Here is a 14,913-nt window from a genome sequence, read left to right as displayed (position 1 = left end):
TTTAGTTATTAGGAAGGTTGGGTTGAAAAACACATACAATACAAAAGTTAGGTATTAAAATTTCGGGATCCAGAGAGATCCCATGTCAATAATCCTCTCCTCTCTCTGCCACTAAATTAATTAGCTCTTCATTTTTAATTTTGGCTGCATCCATTATTTTTTCTTTTTTTTTTTTCAGCTATGCATGGAACTTGCCACTCTGCTGGTACCTTTTATATTCCTTCCTCACTATTAATATATACATACATACATGTGTGTGTGTATGCATGCACGCCATTGCCACCGAACAATCTAGTGTAAGGTCCATTATTGCGATAATTAAATTCCTTCGTTTTAGTTAAAGTGTTAAACTCATATTATCATTGAAAAGTAAATCAAATACTCCTCCGGTCCTTATTATAAGACCCAATTTGACTTTTTATTTGGTCCTAATTATAAGAACCCAATCCATTTTGTCTCTTATATTTATGCATTTTTTTCCAAGATAATCCTTCTAATAATGATAGTTTTAGCCAATATACTTAATTAGCAAGGATATTTTAGGAATGACAACACTTATTTATTATAAATAACCAATTTAACTTACTTCCTTAATCTTCTCAAATAAGTCAATTGAGTCTTATAATTAGGACTGGAGGAGTAATTCGATCGATTAAATCTGATTCGATACCAGTCATATCAATGCTCAATATAATTATATGGACAACACCTCCTCATATGGTAGAAGTCTTGGTTAAGCAGGACGCTGCTGGTTTTGAAATTCCTAGAAGAATAATCATCAATTAATTGTACTGGGCTTAACCCCTTTTTTTCAACCAAACAAAATATAATTATAAAATTTATTATTTATAAGTCATAAACAACATAATTCATTTACCAGATTCGTTGAACAACACAAGGCATGATCAAGAACAAAAAGTTCAGCGATAGGGTGATATCTTTTCCTCTCTTTTTCAATTAATAACACTTCCTATCTTTAGTACAAGAGCTCGTTTGGTTTTTATTTTAGTCATAAATATAAAATTTCAATCTACTTTGTTTCTCATATAGAATAGAAAGAGAAGGTTTTTTTTCCTTATTTATAAGTCATTTTATTAAATTTTTTCTATAAATGTATTTTTTCCCTTTATTTATTAAACTTCTCTTTTTTTTTATTTATAAGTCACTTTTAACGTGTTTCAAACAAATGAAGAAAAATCTTAAATTTCATTAGTTCTCATTTAAAATTCAATAACTTTCTAATTTCATCCTTATTTAATATATATTATACCCCATGTAAACAAAATCAATACAATAAAAAATAAAAGGTAAGATTGTAGGTCCTTATAAAAGATTTCTCTTAATGCTTTGTAAATATGACTAAAAAATGTCTTCTTATTCTGTCTTATAAATAGGACCAAATAAGTAGTGTAGATAATTACTGTTTTTTAAAAGTTGTATATATCAAATAGGGAAAGAATTGAAAAGTTATTATATTTTAATATAGAATTAATAAATTTTAAGATTTTTTTTAATTTATGTGAAAAATATTTAAAGGACGTTATAAATAGCATCAGAAAGGGGTATATTGTTATTTTTAATTTGTCGTAAAACTAGCAGTCTTACGAGTCCTTTACGTGTAAGAATTGGCTTTGTTATCATGGAAAATTAGCATACAAAGTCCATATAATTTTATTTTATTTTTGATCAAGTTTTTTTAGTTTTGTTATTGGATCTTCGTAATTTTCTTAATTATACTCATAGTTTGTTAATTTGTAAGAAAAACTAAGTTAGTAGCTGATGACGACACAAATTTCAACTGACATACACTTTTATGAACAAAATACTATATATTTTTTAATTTTTACATTGATAATTAATAAATTTAATTCCCTAATTTTACTTTTTTTAAAAAAATATTTTTTTAACTGAGCTAGCATTTAAGTCAGCTCTACTTAAATGGATTATGAATATATGAACTAATGCTTACAATTGAGAAAAATATAAAAAGCTATTAGAAATAAAAAAAAACTAAAATCTAATTAAAATGGAGAAAAAATAATGATCGATTAATTTCTCCTCCTTACCGTATCATCTATTCTATTCATTATGCTGCCATACATTTGTGCATTCCGCGTCCTTAGACAAAAAAGTGGAATAGCAGTTTACGAAGCAAATTAAAGAGGCAAGGCTTGATTCATGCCTGGTTTGTGCGGGTGGGGAGAGGCACTCTCTATACAGTATATATACTTTTGAGTAAACTAACAAAACTTGTCAAATTAGTTAATAGTAATAAATAGTATTATTTTTTATTATATTCTTACTAATAATATACATTAACTAAAACTATTATTTTATGAAATTTTTAATATGTATAACTATAACAAGAAGTATTCTAAAAAAATAAATAAATTTAAGAGACAACGTAAATTAAAATGTTATGTGTTAAGATTAAATTAAACGTTGAACTGATTCTTATGTTAAATATAAAAGATACTCGTAGTATAGAAAATAAGCTGACATCTATTAATGATTGGCCTGTATATACGTGTCTCTTTATCTCTGTGTGCGTACATTCGTGGATGGCGCGTTTTCATTGGGATTCAAGTGCAACGGGCAGCAAGAAAATTGTGACGTCACGGATGATCATTGGTGTATATTAGTTCCCATTTTAATTATAAAACCCTGTTTATAGTTTAAAAATAAAATCTCATAACGAGAACTGAAAATTATTTAAGTTTCTTTGCTATCATCCCATTGTTTTACTATCTTCAATTTCAAATATAAAAACTAATTTATTTATTTAAATAAATTTAAAAATTTGGTTTAATTGATTATTTATAATAAATAAGTATTATTTTTTTTATAAAAAATACTTTTTAAGAACGATTATACAAACTATGATGTGCTTGAGCAAAACTCCTTCTCGGATATTTTATCATCATGGAACCGCACAACACTCAACCAAAACATAAAAATAACAACCCAGTGCATACAAAAAATAATCGTAAAATATGTATTATTAGTCAACACAGATTATCCATTAACAAATTCTTCATGCTGAGAGCAAGTTGAACCGAGGCCACTAGAAAATAAGTTTGTCTTAAACTCCTACTCCGGACTAATAATTAATCTTGGTTGGTTTATATAATTATTTAAATAATAATGCCTTCCCCAGTTATCGCTTTATACACGTAAACGTACTTGCGTGTTCTACATGAAAGTGTACTTATTTAAAAGAATACTTAATTATAGTGTGGATTACTTTCACAAAAGCTAATCTTCACGTCCTCAAATCAATGGTGAAAGTAAGGGCTACTTTATTTAATTATTTAGCTTTATTCTTTTGGTAAAAACTGCTTTTGACTGTTCACCATATGCCATGGGCCTCATGATTGTCGTATTCAACCCAATTGTGGAGCCCACATCATGACGCAAGCCAGCTCTCCCCTATCCATCATGTTCTTCCACGTGTCACTCCCAAACCCACGAGCCCAGTCTTCCCTGAGATCAACGGCTAGATTGTGCTGGCTTATATCGCTTTCCGGTATGGGACCTACGTGGGTTTAGTTTATTCAGTGATAATGTTCTGGACTGACGTAAGGGGGGAGGAGGATTAGAGTCGATAACTCTAAGGTCAAATTTAAGGTCACCATCAATGGCTGACACCAGAAAATTCATAGCAAATATATTAAGAATAAATATAATTAAAAAATAAAGCGACTCGCTCAACAAGGACGAGGCTGCCACTTGATTTTATTTAGTAGTTGTGTCATCTTCATGGGAGTCTTTTCTCTGTGCCTGTGTATTATTCTGGAGCAATTGATTACAGTAAGCAAGTCGAAGTAAAGGTGTTTAATTTATTATACGGACATGGTAACCCCACTAATTGTGAGCAATATATATAGTCAGAGTCGGGACAAAACACGAAGAGGAGGAAGGAGGGAAAGTGAGAGAAATGAAGCAGAAGAAGAGTACAGAGATTAGGTCGAGCTCAGAGATAAGCTCTGCCATTGAAGAGCTTTCGGTGTTGGTTCTCGTTAAACCTGGAGATAATCATGAAGCTGCGCTAATCCCCACGAAACCTTTCCTATCTCTATGTTACTTGGTTTTACAAGTCCTGGGTTGGTTTACTTGCTTGATCTCTGTCTTCTCAACCCCAAATGTTTGCCTAACAAGTTTTACTACTTGTCTATGATCCATGCTTCTGCAGATAAGATAGGACCAACAATGACTGTTTTGAGACAAGACGTTCAACAGAATATTAAGGTGAGGCACAATCAAATTTACAGGTCTCTATTACTTTCCCTACGCTTCAGGTAAATCCACAGAGCAACCATTGAAACCACTTCGCTGCAGAGACTGGAAATGGTTCTTGAATCAAATTCCTCACTGAGTTCAAATTTGGTCGAGATTTTGAAAACCGAGACGAGGGAAGGCAACGCAAAGAAGGGGGCCAGCTGCAGCAAGGCCTTTGTTTGGCTTACTAGGTGATAATATGCTATATATTAATATCTTATTCCCTCGTAAAAATTGGGTGATGTTCACTTAGAAGTATCTGCTCTGCAGATCTTTGGATTTCGCCTCAGCATTATTACTGACACTGTCGAGAGATTCTGGGATAAATATGGAGGAAGCAGTGCAAGAGGCTTATAACATCACTTTGAAACCATGGCATGGATGGATTTCATCAGCTGCTTTCAGAGTATAACACACATTTCTTCATCTCTTGAATGAATGTACCTCCATTATACATTTCACCACTAAATATTATAACCCTGACGTTTATTGTGCTTGTCTTGCTTCTGAATCTTCACCATCTGCTAAGGTAACGTGCATACTTTTGCAGGTAGCTTTGAAACTAGTGCCCGATAGTAAAAGCTTTATAGATCTCCTCAAGGCAAACGATGAAAGCTATGATACCCAAACGGAGAAAATTAAGATTTTGGTTTCTTTGCTTGCGCCATTTCTTGAGGGTATCCATTGTATTCTGGTAAGCTCAATTTTATGCTTCGCAACAAAATATTACTTGTTGGTGCAGTTAATTGCCTGTGGCTCTAATTGCCTAATGCATGTTCACTCTGCAGAAAGCCTACGACTTGAACAACCTCAAGGCCGCATGAAGTTAATAGCTAATGCACAGTTTCTTGTTGCACATGTATCTGTTTCTTACCGACTCTTCATGTAAACATGTAAATATCTTGTATAGTAATCTTGTTAACAGAATCTTGCATTTGGCATCATGTTCGCCAAATGTTTTCTTAAGAATCAGAAAGATCCATAAAGAGAATAGAGGAATTCAGACAAAAATATTGCACACAGATGTATAATTTTCAGCCGTGTAAAGCAAAGGAAAAAGGACAGCCTCACATCTTGCTCCATCCTCCTATACTCCAATTGTTGATATTCGAATGAAGCTCTTTAATTATAGTACTCGCTTTACAAACCTTTCTTTTTCCTAAACTTTCATAATCTTACGAAAGCATTGGAACAAGACTCTAAAGATAGTGGAGGAATCAAGAGGAATAATCAGAAGCATTTCAATTATACCCATCATTTCCATCCCAAAATTGAGTCCTTCACATCTTTTGAATTTGAGAGCGGAGGATCTTGAAGAGCAATAAGTGCTGCAACTAAACCAGCATTGTTTGCTATGGTCGGTTCAGTGAACCTTGGTTGTTTCCTATCATCTAGGAAATTATCACGTAGGCCCGGTCCTCCTACCATGGCTCCCAAAAGAACTTGTGGATTTGGGCTTTCTGAGTTCAACCATCTTTTCCCCCTATCACAACTGTATTGCTGACCATCCCACGGGATTGATGCACTTCTATGATGAACCTGCAATGGAAACTTGTCTCCATAACCAACCATATAGCTCATCTTCATCGGGTTCTGTCCCAGGATGTAGTTAACCTGAACACAGCACACAGAATAGACCGAAACTAAGTCAGCCTCTATTTGCACTGGTTGATATTACAATTAAGGACTAAAGAGTGGGCAAATGCCTGAGAGTTGGCAAAATCATGAAGCATCTGCAAAGAGTATACATCTGTGTCGCAACTTGCGCCAGATAGTTTCTGATGATCAAGATAATCGCTATACAATTTACCGAGAAAAGATGATGTTACAGCGTATTGGAGTAATGGCTCATCAGCAGGTTTTAAGATGATCAACCCACCTACAAGTGTAATATATAGCACGTTCATATACTTATGAACCAACCATCTATAAGCTTCCATTAATTAAACTTAATAATTCCAGATAAAACAACAGAATCATGATTGATAAGAGTTTACCCGGTGTCCTGCTAGAATATTTGTTAAATAAAAAAGAACACACGAGGGATTCTGTCAAGTTTGATGACAAAATCAAAGCATCTTGAGACGAGCCGGGGTCTTGAAAGTACAGAATGCGCGATAGTAAAACCTACAAAAATCGTTTTTTTTTTATGGAATAAAAAGCAGAAAGTCGACACTTAAATTCTATACAAGGTGCGACAGAAATTACCCCAGTAGCACTGAGCTTATTATTCCAATAGAAGACCCCTCTGTCCAAATCTGTTTCATTGTTCTTGGCTGACTTGAAAGTGTCAGCAGCGAACTGAAGATAAGATATGTTTCTAGTGGCGATGTACAGCCAAGTTCCTCCCCATGCTAATTCATCTTCATAGCCAGATGAGTTGTAAAACATTCTTGCTTCTTTTCCACAAACATCATTGGTCGTGTACTTCCCTTGCAATGAAGGATCTTCAGCAGTAACTATATCATAAAGGCTTTTTGCTGCTTTGACTAGTCTTGCTGAATAGTCCTTGTCCTCTTGAAATACTAACGACGCAGCAGATAGTGCTGCAATAAGTTCACCGGCTAAGTCTGAGGCAGAGCTATTACATTGTGAAACTGGTCTCGCATAAGCCATGTCTTCAGGTCTTTGCCAGCACGTTATATCATTACGCTCCCCATTATTATTCCAACAGTACTTCCAACCTGGTGAAATTTAATTTAAAAAAAAACGTAATTTATATTTCCCTAATTTGTAAATATGAATTATGGGACACAAAATTCCACATCACTTGCCTGAGAATACAGTATCAAGGGGGTTTGAGCAGTTACATTTGGGAGAACAAACACCTTGAGCAAGTAGTCACTACCCCATCTGATTATGTCCCTGACATGATCAAGCTCACCAATATCAGCATATTTACCCTGATATTCTATCACGGTCCAACTCAACAAGGTCACTGTGTAGGCTGTGGTGAAGGTGAACTTAATGTTATTGCCAGAATCATAAAATCCACCAATAAGATTTTCAGGTGTGTTCAGCCCATCTCCAGCCCTGAGTCTCCTCGAAATTTCACCGGACTATTCCTTGGATAGTGTCCAGCTGCAAATATAAAGTTTCTCTTTAGATAACATCTAGAAGAAAATAAAAATTTTGACATGGTCAATGGGAAATACATAGAGACACAAATTAGTACACTTTTGGGCATCATAAAATGTTAGTGCTTGGTTGATTGCAAGTTTGAGATTCCCTGAAGATCTTTGGTGCCTATGCTTGTGAGACTGAGACAAGAAGTGCACCAGCAGAACAGCTGCTATGACAAGAAAAATGATTGATACTACTATAAAAAGGAAACGATAGAAGTGTTTCCTGTCAGTGATAGCAAGACTGTAATCAACGGATTTTGTGTAACTGGAGGGGATAGGATGATAAGTAGTGGAAGAGTTAGGGGCAAGGTTACAGTCAAGGGCTGTGGAGTTCCAGCGGCTAGCTGAAGGCAGAAGGCGACCTCCCTCTGAAACCGTGTGGGCATATCTCACAGGGTGCTTCTCTGTTTCAAAAGCAGAAGACTCTGTTGGAGGCATGATCATTGACGATGTTGTTACTTGATGAAATTATTAAATGAAAAATTGATCATGCACTACCTTGAAAGAAGCGACTTCAAGCCTAATCGGTTCATTTGGCCCATGGGACAAACTTAGTCATGTCTAGCTCTTAGTAGAACAAGTATGTGAAACATATTTTAAAACAAACAGACAAACATGCATTATCTTTATCGCCAAAAAATCAAATGTGACTTTTTTGGGATCAAGATGTGACGGATATATCAATGCATGCGATTGTCTTTAGTTTGCCGTCCAAATGGAACCATTATGATGCCTAAAGAGTCACAGGCAGAAAGCCAAAAAACTATTTTCAGCCTCCAGACTTGTCATCCTCGCAATCTTCCAAATTGCAAAAAGCTTTACCTACTACCTTTTCGTTATTACTTAGAGAGTATTTGGATAGAAATCAAATCATGGTTTTAGAAATGCTTTTACGGATTACGAAGTAAATATATAGAGGAGGTTACCTCGTTTTGCGGAAAAGTGCTTCTGAAACCGCAGTTTTGAGAATGCCAAACACCCCCTAGTCAAGAAGAATTACCTGAGACGAAAATGGAATTCAGGCGACCTCTCTCCTCTGACCTTATTCGTGATTTCTCTTCCTCTTGTACGGTCCACGTAACAGCTTCATCTTCTCCTAGTTTATGAGATCTTAATATTATGTGTCATCTCAAGCTGAAGCAGCGGTGTTTAGACCAAAAGTCAGAGAGTCCATGCACAAGTATCTCAATATTTTTTTAGGGATAAAATTTTTTTTAATGAATATGACATCAAAAGCATTTTTTGTTTTAAAATATTATGTTAGTTCCTGCAATAGTTTATCTAATATATATTTTTCAATCTAATACTCAATAAAAACATTAATTTAGTTTTCTATCACTTAATTGGTGGGCTAACTGATTTTTTTCAATATAATAATATTCTTAAAACAATCTCTTATACTTGCGATTATTTATTATGTCTTAAAACAATCCCTGTTTCTCTAAGATGGTCCTTGTGGAATGTCCCTATATTATGTGTGCAAATTGCTCGCCCTCTCCAAAATTTAGGGTAGCAATATACTACTTCTCCCACCTCTTAATACTACATCTGGTCCTACTTATAAAATCTTTGTTTGTAGACTTATAATTAAGACCAAAAGTAGTATAAGAGCTATTTAGCTAATTTAAGTAGATAAAAAAATTAATTAATTTAGTTATTTGTAATAAATAGGTATTATCTTTTTCAAAATATATTTACTAACAAATGTATTAGTTAGAACTATTATTTGATGAAACATTTAATATGTGTAACTCATATAAGGACTATTTTGAAAAAATAGATAAATATGAGAGACAAAATGAATTAAAATATTATATTTAGGACTAAATTGAATATCAAATTAGCTCTTATATTAAAGATTGGATATAATTTTTTTCTTTTAAAAAAATACAAACCATGATATTCTTCTGATTTTATTTATAAAGCACTTCTGTTATATTTTATATAGATAAAAAAATTTTAAAATGTATTAATTCTCTATTAAAATATAAATTTTCAACTTTACCTAATTTAATATATACACTTTTAAAAACAATCACTATCTATAAAAAAATACACTATAATAAATAATACATTGACGTTAAAATTTAATGAAATAATTTACAAATAAGATTAAAAAAAAAAAATTTCCCCTGTTTTATAGATAAGATAAAAGCCCGCTTATTCCTTCCCGCCTATTTTTTTCTCTCTCATTCGCATGATTCCACTCTCTGCCCCCTCTTCGGAACCCAGCTCCCTGCCGCCGTTGTCAGTTGTCACCAACCGTCATAACCAGTCGCAGAACTCCATTTTTCAAGCATTTTGACTTTCCTTTTTTTTTTTTTTTGGTTCATTCTCTTTTGGCTATATTTTTGTTAACCCGATAAACCTAGTGAGCGTATCTGGCTTGAGGTAGGGATCGGGAAAACTAAAAGCCTCTTGAAATTTAGCTGGGTTTAGAGGTATGGACATCAACAGTGAAGAGGAAGATGGAGAATTGGGATTCTCGAGAAACTATTTTTTGGCAAAGGAATTGGGCTCCTCGAGCAAGAAATCAACTCACAAGCTTTCCGACATTGACGTTGTCGATGAACAGGTATTTTAACCACTAGGACTCATTCCCCTTCATTCTATACACGTTTGTTGCTGCTATATCTAAATTTTTCCTATATATAGGAATTGAGGGCTGCAGCAGCCAATATCGAGCCGAAGCATGAGAAGGAGATTGCCACATTAATTGATGGTTATAAAAATATATATTCTGCATGGGTTTTTGCCCTAAGGTATGGTTCTCCCGCTTGTTGCTAATTTGATACAAAAGCAAATGTATCTCTTATCTTTCTAGTTATACCACAATGTGTTTGCCAGCAATTTTGTTGAAATGCCTTGGATAACTCCACAGTATTAATCAACTGCTATAGGAGCACTTCACTTGAAATTACTGTATAACAATTTAGACAACCCTATTTTCTGTATGAACAGAGATGTATTGCATTCCTCAAGATTGCCGGTTAACGGGATCCTTTATCAAGAATAATCTTTAAACAAGGGCACAAAGCTTTATGCTACCTAAAGTAATGCTGGCGTCTTCTGTCAACGTCCATTGTTGCTTCTTAGCGGCATAGCTTTTAATTTGTTGAGACTTCCAATTAGATAAATTGTACCATATTGTAGATTGGATTCTCACTTTTCCCCACAATTCACGAGCCAGGTGTGATTTTTCCTTACTAATGTATGGCTTTGGGTCTAAGAAGGCTTTACTTGAAGATTTTGCTTCGACGGCATTGGCTGAATATTCTGTAATTGTTATCAATGGTTATCTTCCAGCCATAAACTTAAAACAGGTACCTTTCAGCATTTGCATTTCCAAAAATGTGTGTTTTAACAGAACCAGAATAGAAAATGCAAACCGGAGAAAAGTAAATGTTCATCTGTAAGCAGATACAATCACATTTTAAGAACTCATCCTCCTCATGATGCATGACAAATGTTAATGTTTCTGAATATAGGTTGTGATAGCTTTAGCTGAATTGTTATCAGATCAAGTAAAAACTAAACAGAAGGTTCTCAAAAGTGAGCAACCATTCAGTTCTCAATCCATGGAAGACCTTCTTGCATTTTTGGATGGAGCAGAAACAGAAGAGGAAGATTGTTTTGTTTGTGTTGTCATTCACAATATTGATGGGCCTGGATTGAGAGACTCTGAAACCCAACAGTATCTTGCTAGACTAGCTACTTGTTCCCACATTCGTGTTGTTGCCTCAATTGACCATTTAAATGCTCCTCTTCGTAAGTATATTTGCTATTTCAGTTGTTATCTTATAAAGAAATATTTGCTGTATTTGTTTATAACTTTATATGTTATCATATCTGGTAGTCTGGTTTAAAATGGACTATGGGATTACGTGCTAACTTGTGGCCCCTCAGGAACCCCAATATCTAAAATTTTTCTTGAGGCTAATATGCTGCTATATATATGCTGTATGCACTAGTACCTTAAAATTGTTCTCAGCTGCGTCTACTGCCTAAGGATCTCCATCTGGGTTCTGTTTGTAGTCTGGGACAAGAATATGTTTCACAAGCAATTTAATTGGTGCTGGTATCACGTCCCCACCTTTGCCCCATACAAGGTTGAAGGGATGTATTATCCTTTGATTCTCGCTCAGGGTGGTTCCAATCAAAGTGTTAAACAGCTGCAATAGTATTGCAAAGTTTGACACCCAATGCCCAGAGTGTATTTAAGGTTCTTGCAGAACATCAACTCTCTCATCTTGATGAGGAAGGCAAGTTACTTCAATTTTTCCTTGGATATGCTGTTCTTCATTTAACAGCATATGCATGTATATTTGCTAATTTTTTGCCCTTATCATCCAGGCATGCCAATCAGTGATCTTTACTCGGTCTGTCGAGAACGCTTCCTTGTAAGCAGTCAGGTTACACTGAATTCCCACTTGACTGAGTTTAAAGACCATGAATTGATCAAGGTTAGGAGGCATTCCGATGGTCAAGATTGCTTATTCATTCCTCTGGCGGCTGAAGCACTCCAGAAGGTGTTGCTGGAGATCAATCAATAGTGTTGATTTTGACTAGAATGAAACCAAATGGCATTAGTGAAAGAAGTTGCTTATGCAATGTTAATTTTCATTTTCATCTGTCACTATCGGATTCTCAACCAGATGCACAGCTCATTACCTCCTAGATTTGTGGAGGGGTCAAATTGGGCATAACAAGTATTACATGGTCGTTAAATCTATCCCACGCTCACGAGCCGAGGAAAAAGTTTAACAGGCTCATTTATGTCACCCGCTATTCTTTCTGGGCTCTGGGCCATCCTCTCGCGTTTCGTCATGCAAATGTTGTGGATAGACTGATGGAACAGTAATCTGGATTTTATTGTGTATCTAGCGAAGCTAGGTGAATGGAAACAGTAGCTTCGGACCTTAAAATTTGAAATTTTGTGCGTGTTTCGGAATGGTAGTAGAACAAGGGACGAAAAGAGAGAGGACTATACATAGGGCTGTCCCCCCCCCCCTTTGGGTGGGATTCATAAATCTTGAACGCATTATATTCATAAGCCCTAAAAAATAAGTCGTCGTATTATTCATAACCTGTGAATAATATGGCTTGTTAAGATATTGTGAGGCTTTGATGACTAATAATAGCATACCTATCTATAACATCTATTACTTCCGGGCTTCCGGTTTTAAATATAAGAGACAGTTGACTAATTTGAGTAAATTAAGAAAATAAGTTAAGTTGGTTATTTGTAATAAATATGTGTTATTTTTTTAAAAATATCTTTGTTAATTAAATTTATTAGCCAGAATTATTATTATTAGAAGGGTTACTTTAAAAAAAAAAGATAAATATGATAGATAAAGTGAATTGAAGTCTTATATTTAGAATCAAAATAAAAATCAAATGAGGTTTTATATTAAGAATCGGTAATAATAAATTTTGCAAAATATTACGTTCTTCATTTTGTCTAAGGGAGTATTTAAATAGAAACCAAACTATAGTTTTAAAAGTACTTTTACAGTTTACGAAATAAATATGTGAAGGAGTTTAACTCGTTTTACAGACATTCCCAAACACTCCCTAAAATGATGTAATTGCATGAGATCAAAAACTTAGAACTGTATCTGTGAGGCAATTCTTTTACCCTCTTTACATCTGTTTATAGGTCCTCTGATGTTTTCGCACATGTCCTGGACTACAATTTAGGCGGATCAAGATACAATTTAATTTTTTTAAAAGAAGAGTAATTTGCGTTAAAAACTTCTTTAAAAAGAATATAGTACTGCTATAAATATTAATTAATCAATAATGGGCGATTCAAATTTTCAGTCATGAATCAATAGGCAAAGTAGGAGTATGGTGTATACAGAGAAAACACCTCGAGGCCCGTGCCCATACTCCGGGGAGTGGGAAGCCAACGGTCATTTGAACGGGAGCTCCCATTGCCGTGCTCTCTAAGCTCAAAAGCTTGGCTGAAGAACACAAGAAAGCACAGTGTGATCGAAGATTGTGTTGAAAAAATGGTGCGCGACTAAACTATCCTACGAGGAGAGTCGCCGCAAAAGATTGGAGGAAAACAAGAAGAGAATCGAAGCCCTTAATTTGCACCAGCTTTCTCAAGCCTACGAAATTCCCCTTCTCCCAAGCCCTCTCCTGTACTCTTTACCCTCTAGCATTTGTACATTGTCCTGTATCAAAATCATTATATCTTATTTCCTTGTTCGTTTTACCACAGATGAAGCACACCAAAACTCGTTCAGTGGAGAAGCAGATTGTTGTTGTAAGGAGGTCTGGCCGTGTGGCAAACATGCCCGCTCCTGTTTACAAAGAAGTGAGCTTTTTCATGATTCCATTTCCCATTTATGGTTTCTACTTTACCTTGCATTTGATTGCATTGTGGTCTTTCATCTGGACAGGTGGTTATTGATCGCGTGGCAGTACCTAGAAGGTACTCGTGGTCTCAAGTTTCGCGAGTCAGAGATATATGACCACTATGATTTTTTAATAGAAAAAAATTAACATACTTTACGTGTGTAGAGTTTATGGGACCCGAAGAAATTTATCAAACCGCGGACAAGCATCAGAGGAAGCGAGGGGAGGAAGCTTTGGCAAAAGCAGAGAAGTTACTCTCGGATTTAGAATCTGAATATCCGACATTCATAAAGCCAATGCTTCCGTCGCATGTGAGCGGGGGGTTTGGCTGGTAAGTTGTAATATTCTGGCATTCTATGTTAGTTTAGGGTAATCTATGTTCCCTTTCTTAATTTTGTATTCCTTGTCAAGTAGTAGAAAGCGCTTAAATCATAACAAGGTAGTTGAAAACCGAAATGTATTTGTTGTTTGACTCTGTTTGGTCACTCAAACTTTGTTTTCTCACTCTTCAAAAGACGTTCTTCTTTCAGATAGAGCATCTTAGCATGTGTTGCCTTCTATATGACAACTTATGTCTTGGTACGAAAACACCCAAAATCCTCTATGCTCAGCATCAGCAACAATTGTGACCTCTGCACTGTACTGCATAAGAGAATTAGTTTCTTTGAATGCTTAGAAAAATTGTTTCGTTTATTATACACGTCCTGCAGTCTATAAAGCGCTAATTAAAGTGGCAATATTGGACAATAGGGTCTTTCAGTCCAGTTCTGCAAGACTAATCTGCCAAAGCAGGACGAAATGATTACTTTGATAGATGAAGATGGGGATGAGTATCCCACGGTATATTTGGCCCGTAAAAATGGACTTAGCGGTGGATGGAAGGGTTTTGCGGTTGCTCATAACCTAGCTCATGGGGACGCATTAGTGTTTCAGCTAATCAGACCTACGGCATTCAAGGTGATGTAAGATTGACTTTTGATTCATTCAGACCTTCCTTTGAGCTTGATCTTATCAATTATTCTAAAGATATAGTTCATTTTTTTTTCTTTTTTCTTTTTTCTAAAAAGCCACATACTTTTGTGGTTACTGTTTACTCACGGTTATAGCTTCTTACTTGGCTAGCTTACTGACTTATTTTTGC

At 35.1% G+C, this 14,913-nt stretch overlaps 2 protein-coding genes and 2 pseudogenes across 2 annotated transcripts; 3 read left to right on the top strand and 1 right to left on the bottom strand.

Annotated features, from left to right (window-relative positions):
- Positions 1–3,787: 3,787 nt before the first annotated feature.
- LOC114742205 (glycolipid transfer protein 2-like) lies at positions 3,788–5,360 on the top strand. Its single transcript, XM_028930485.1, has 7 exons — positions 3,788–3,810; positions 3,888–4,103; positions 4,193–4,248; positions 4,339–4,469; positions 4,549–4,684; positions 4,829–4,972; positions 5,067–5,360. Exons 2-7 carry the CDS (start codon positions 3,938–3,940, stop codon positions 5,100–5,102), a joined length of 669 nt encoding a protein of 222 aa, XP_028786318.1. The 5' UTR covers positions 3,788–3,810; positions 3,888–3,937; the 3' UTR covers positions 5,103–5,360.
- Positions 5,361–5,481: 121 nt separating this feature from the next.
- Positions 5,482–7,847, bottom strand: LOC114742209 (endoglucanase 25-like; annotated as a pseudogene).
- Positions 7,848–9,696: 1,849 nt separating this feature from the next.
- On the top strand, positions 9,697–12,335 carry LOC114742210 (origin of replication complex subunit 2-like). The gene is given in 7 exon segments (XM_028930488.1): positions 9,697–9,978; positions 10,059–10,165; positions 10,594–10,726; positions 10,892–11,171; positions 11,439–11,567; positions 11,570–11,665; positions 11,757–12,335. Coding segments are annotated over 7 exon segments (1,077 nt in total). The 5' UTR covers positions 9,697–9,846; the 3' UTR covers positions 11,957–12,335.
- LOC114742204 (B3 domain-containing protein At5g42700-like) lies at positions 11,984–14,729 on the top strand (annotated as a pseudogene).
- The last annotated feature ends 184 nt before the right edge of the window (positions 14,730–14,913 follow it).

The sequence above is a fragment of the Neltuma alba genome, unplaced genomic scaffold (assembly GCF_004799145.2).
Source record: "Neltuma alba isolate B1F8T4 unplaced genomic scaffold, ASM479914v2 tig00003682_pilon, whole genome shotgun sequence".
Classification (NCBI taxonomy): Eukaryota; Viridiplantae; Streptophyta; class Magnoliopsida; order Fabales; family Fabaceae; genus Neltuma; species Neltuma alba.
The sequence above is the reverse complement of the archived record's forward strand: the minus strand, read 5'-3'. Positions and strand labels throughout refer to the sequence as shown.

What these genes read in the sequence shown, in the direction of transcription:
- LOC114742205 (XM_028930485.1), top strand. Translation starts at nt 3,938, where the DNA reads ATGAAGCAGAAGAAGAGTACAGAGATTAGGTCGAGCTCAGAGATAAGC. An exon ending in ACGTTCAACAGAATATTAAG is followed by an intron (nt 4,249 to 4,338) that starts GTGAGGCACAAT and finishes ACTTCGCTGCAG; the next exon opens with AGACTGGAAATGGTTCTTGA. An exon ending in TTTCATCAGCTGCTTTCAGA is followed by an intron (nt 4,685 to 4,828) that starts GTATAACACACA and finishes ATACTTTTGCAG; the next exon opens with GTAGCTTTGAAACTAGTGCC.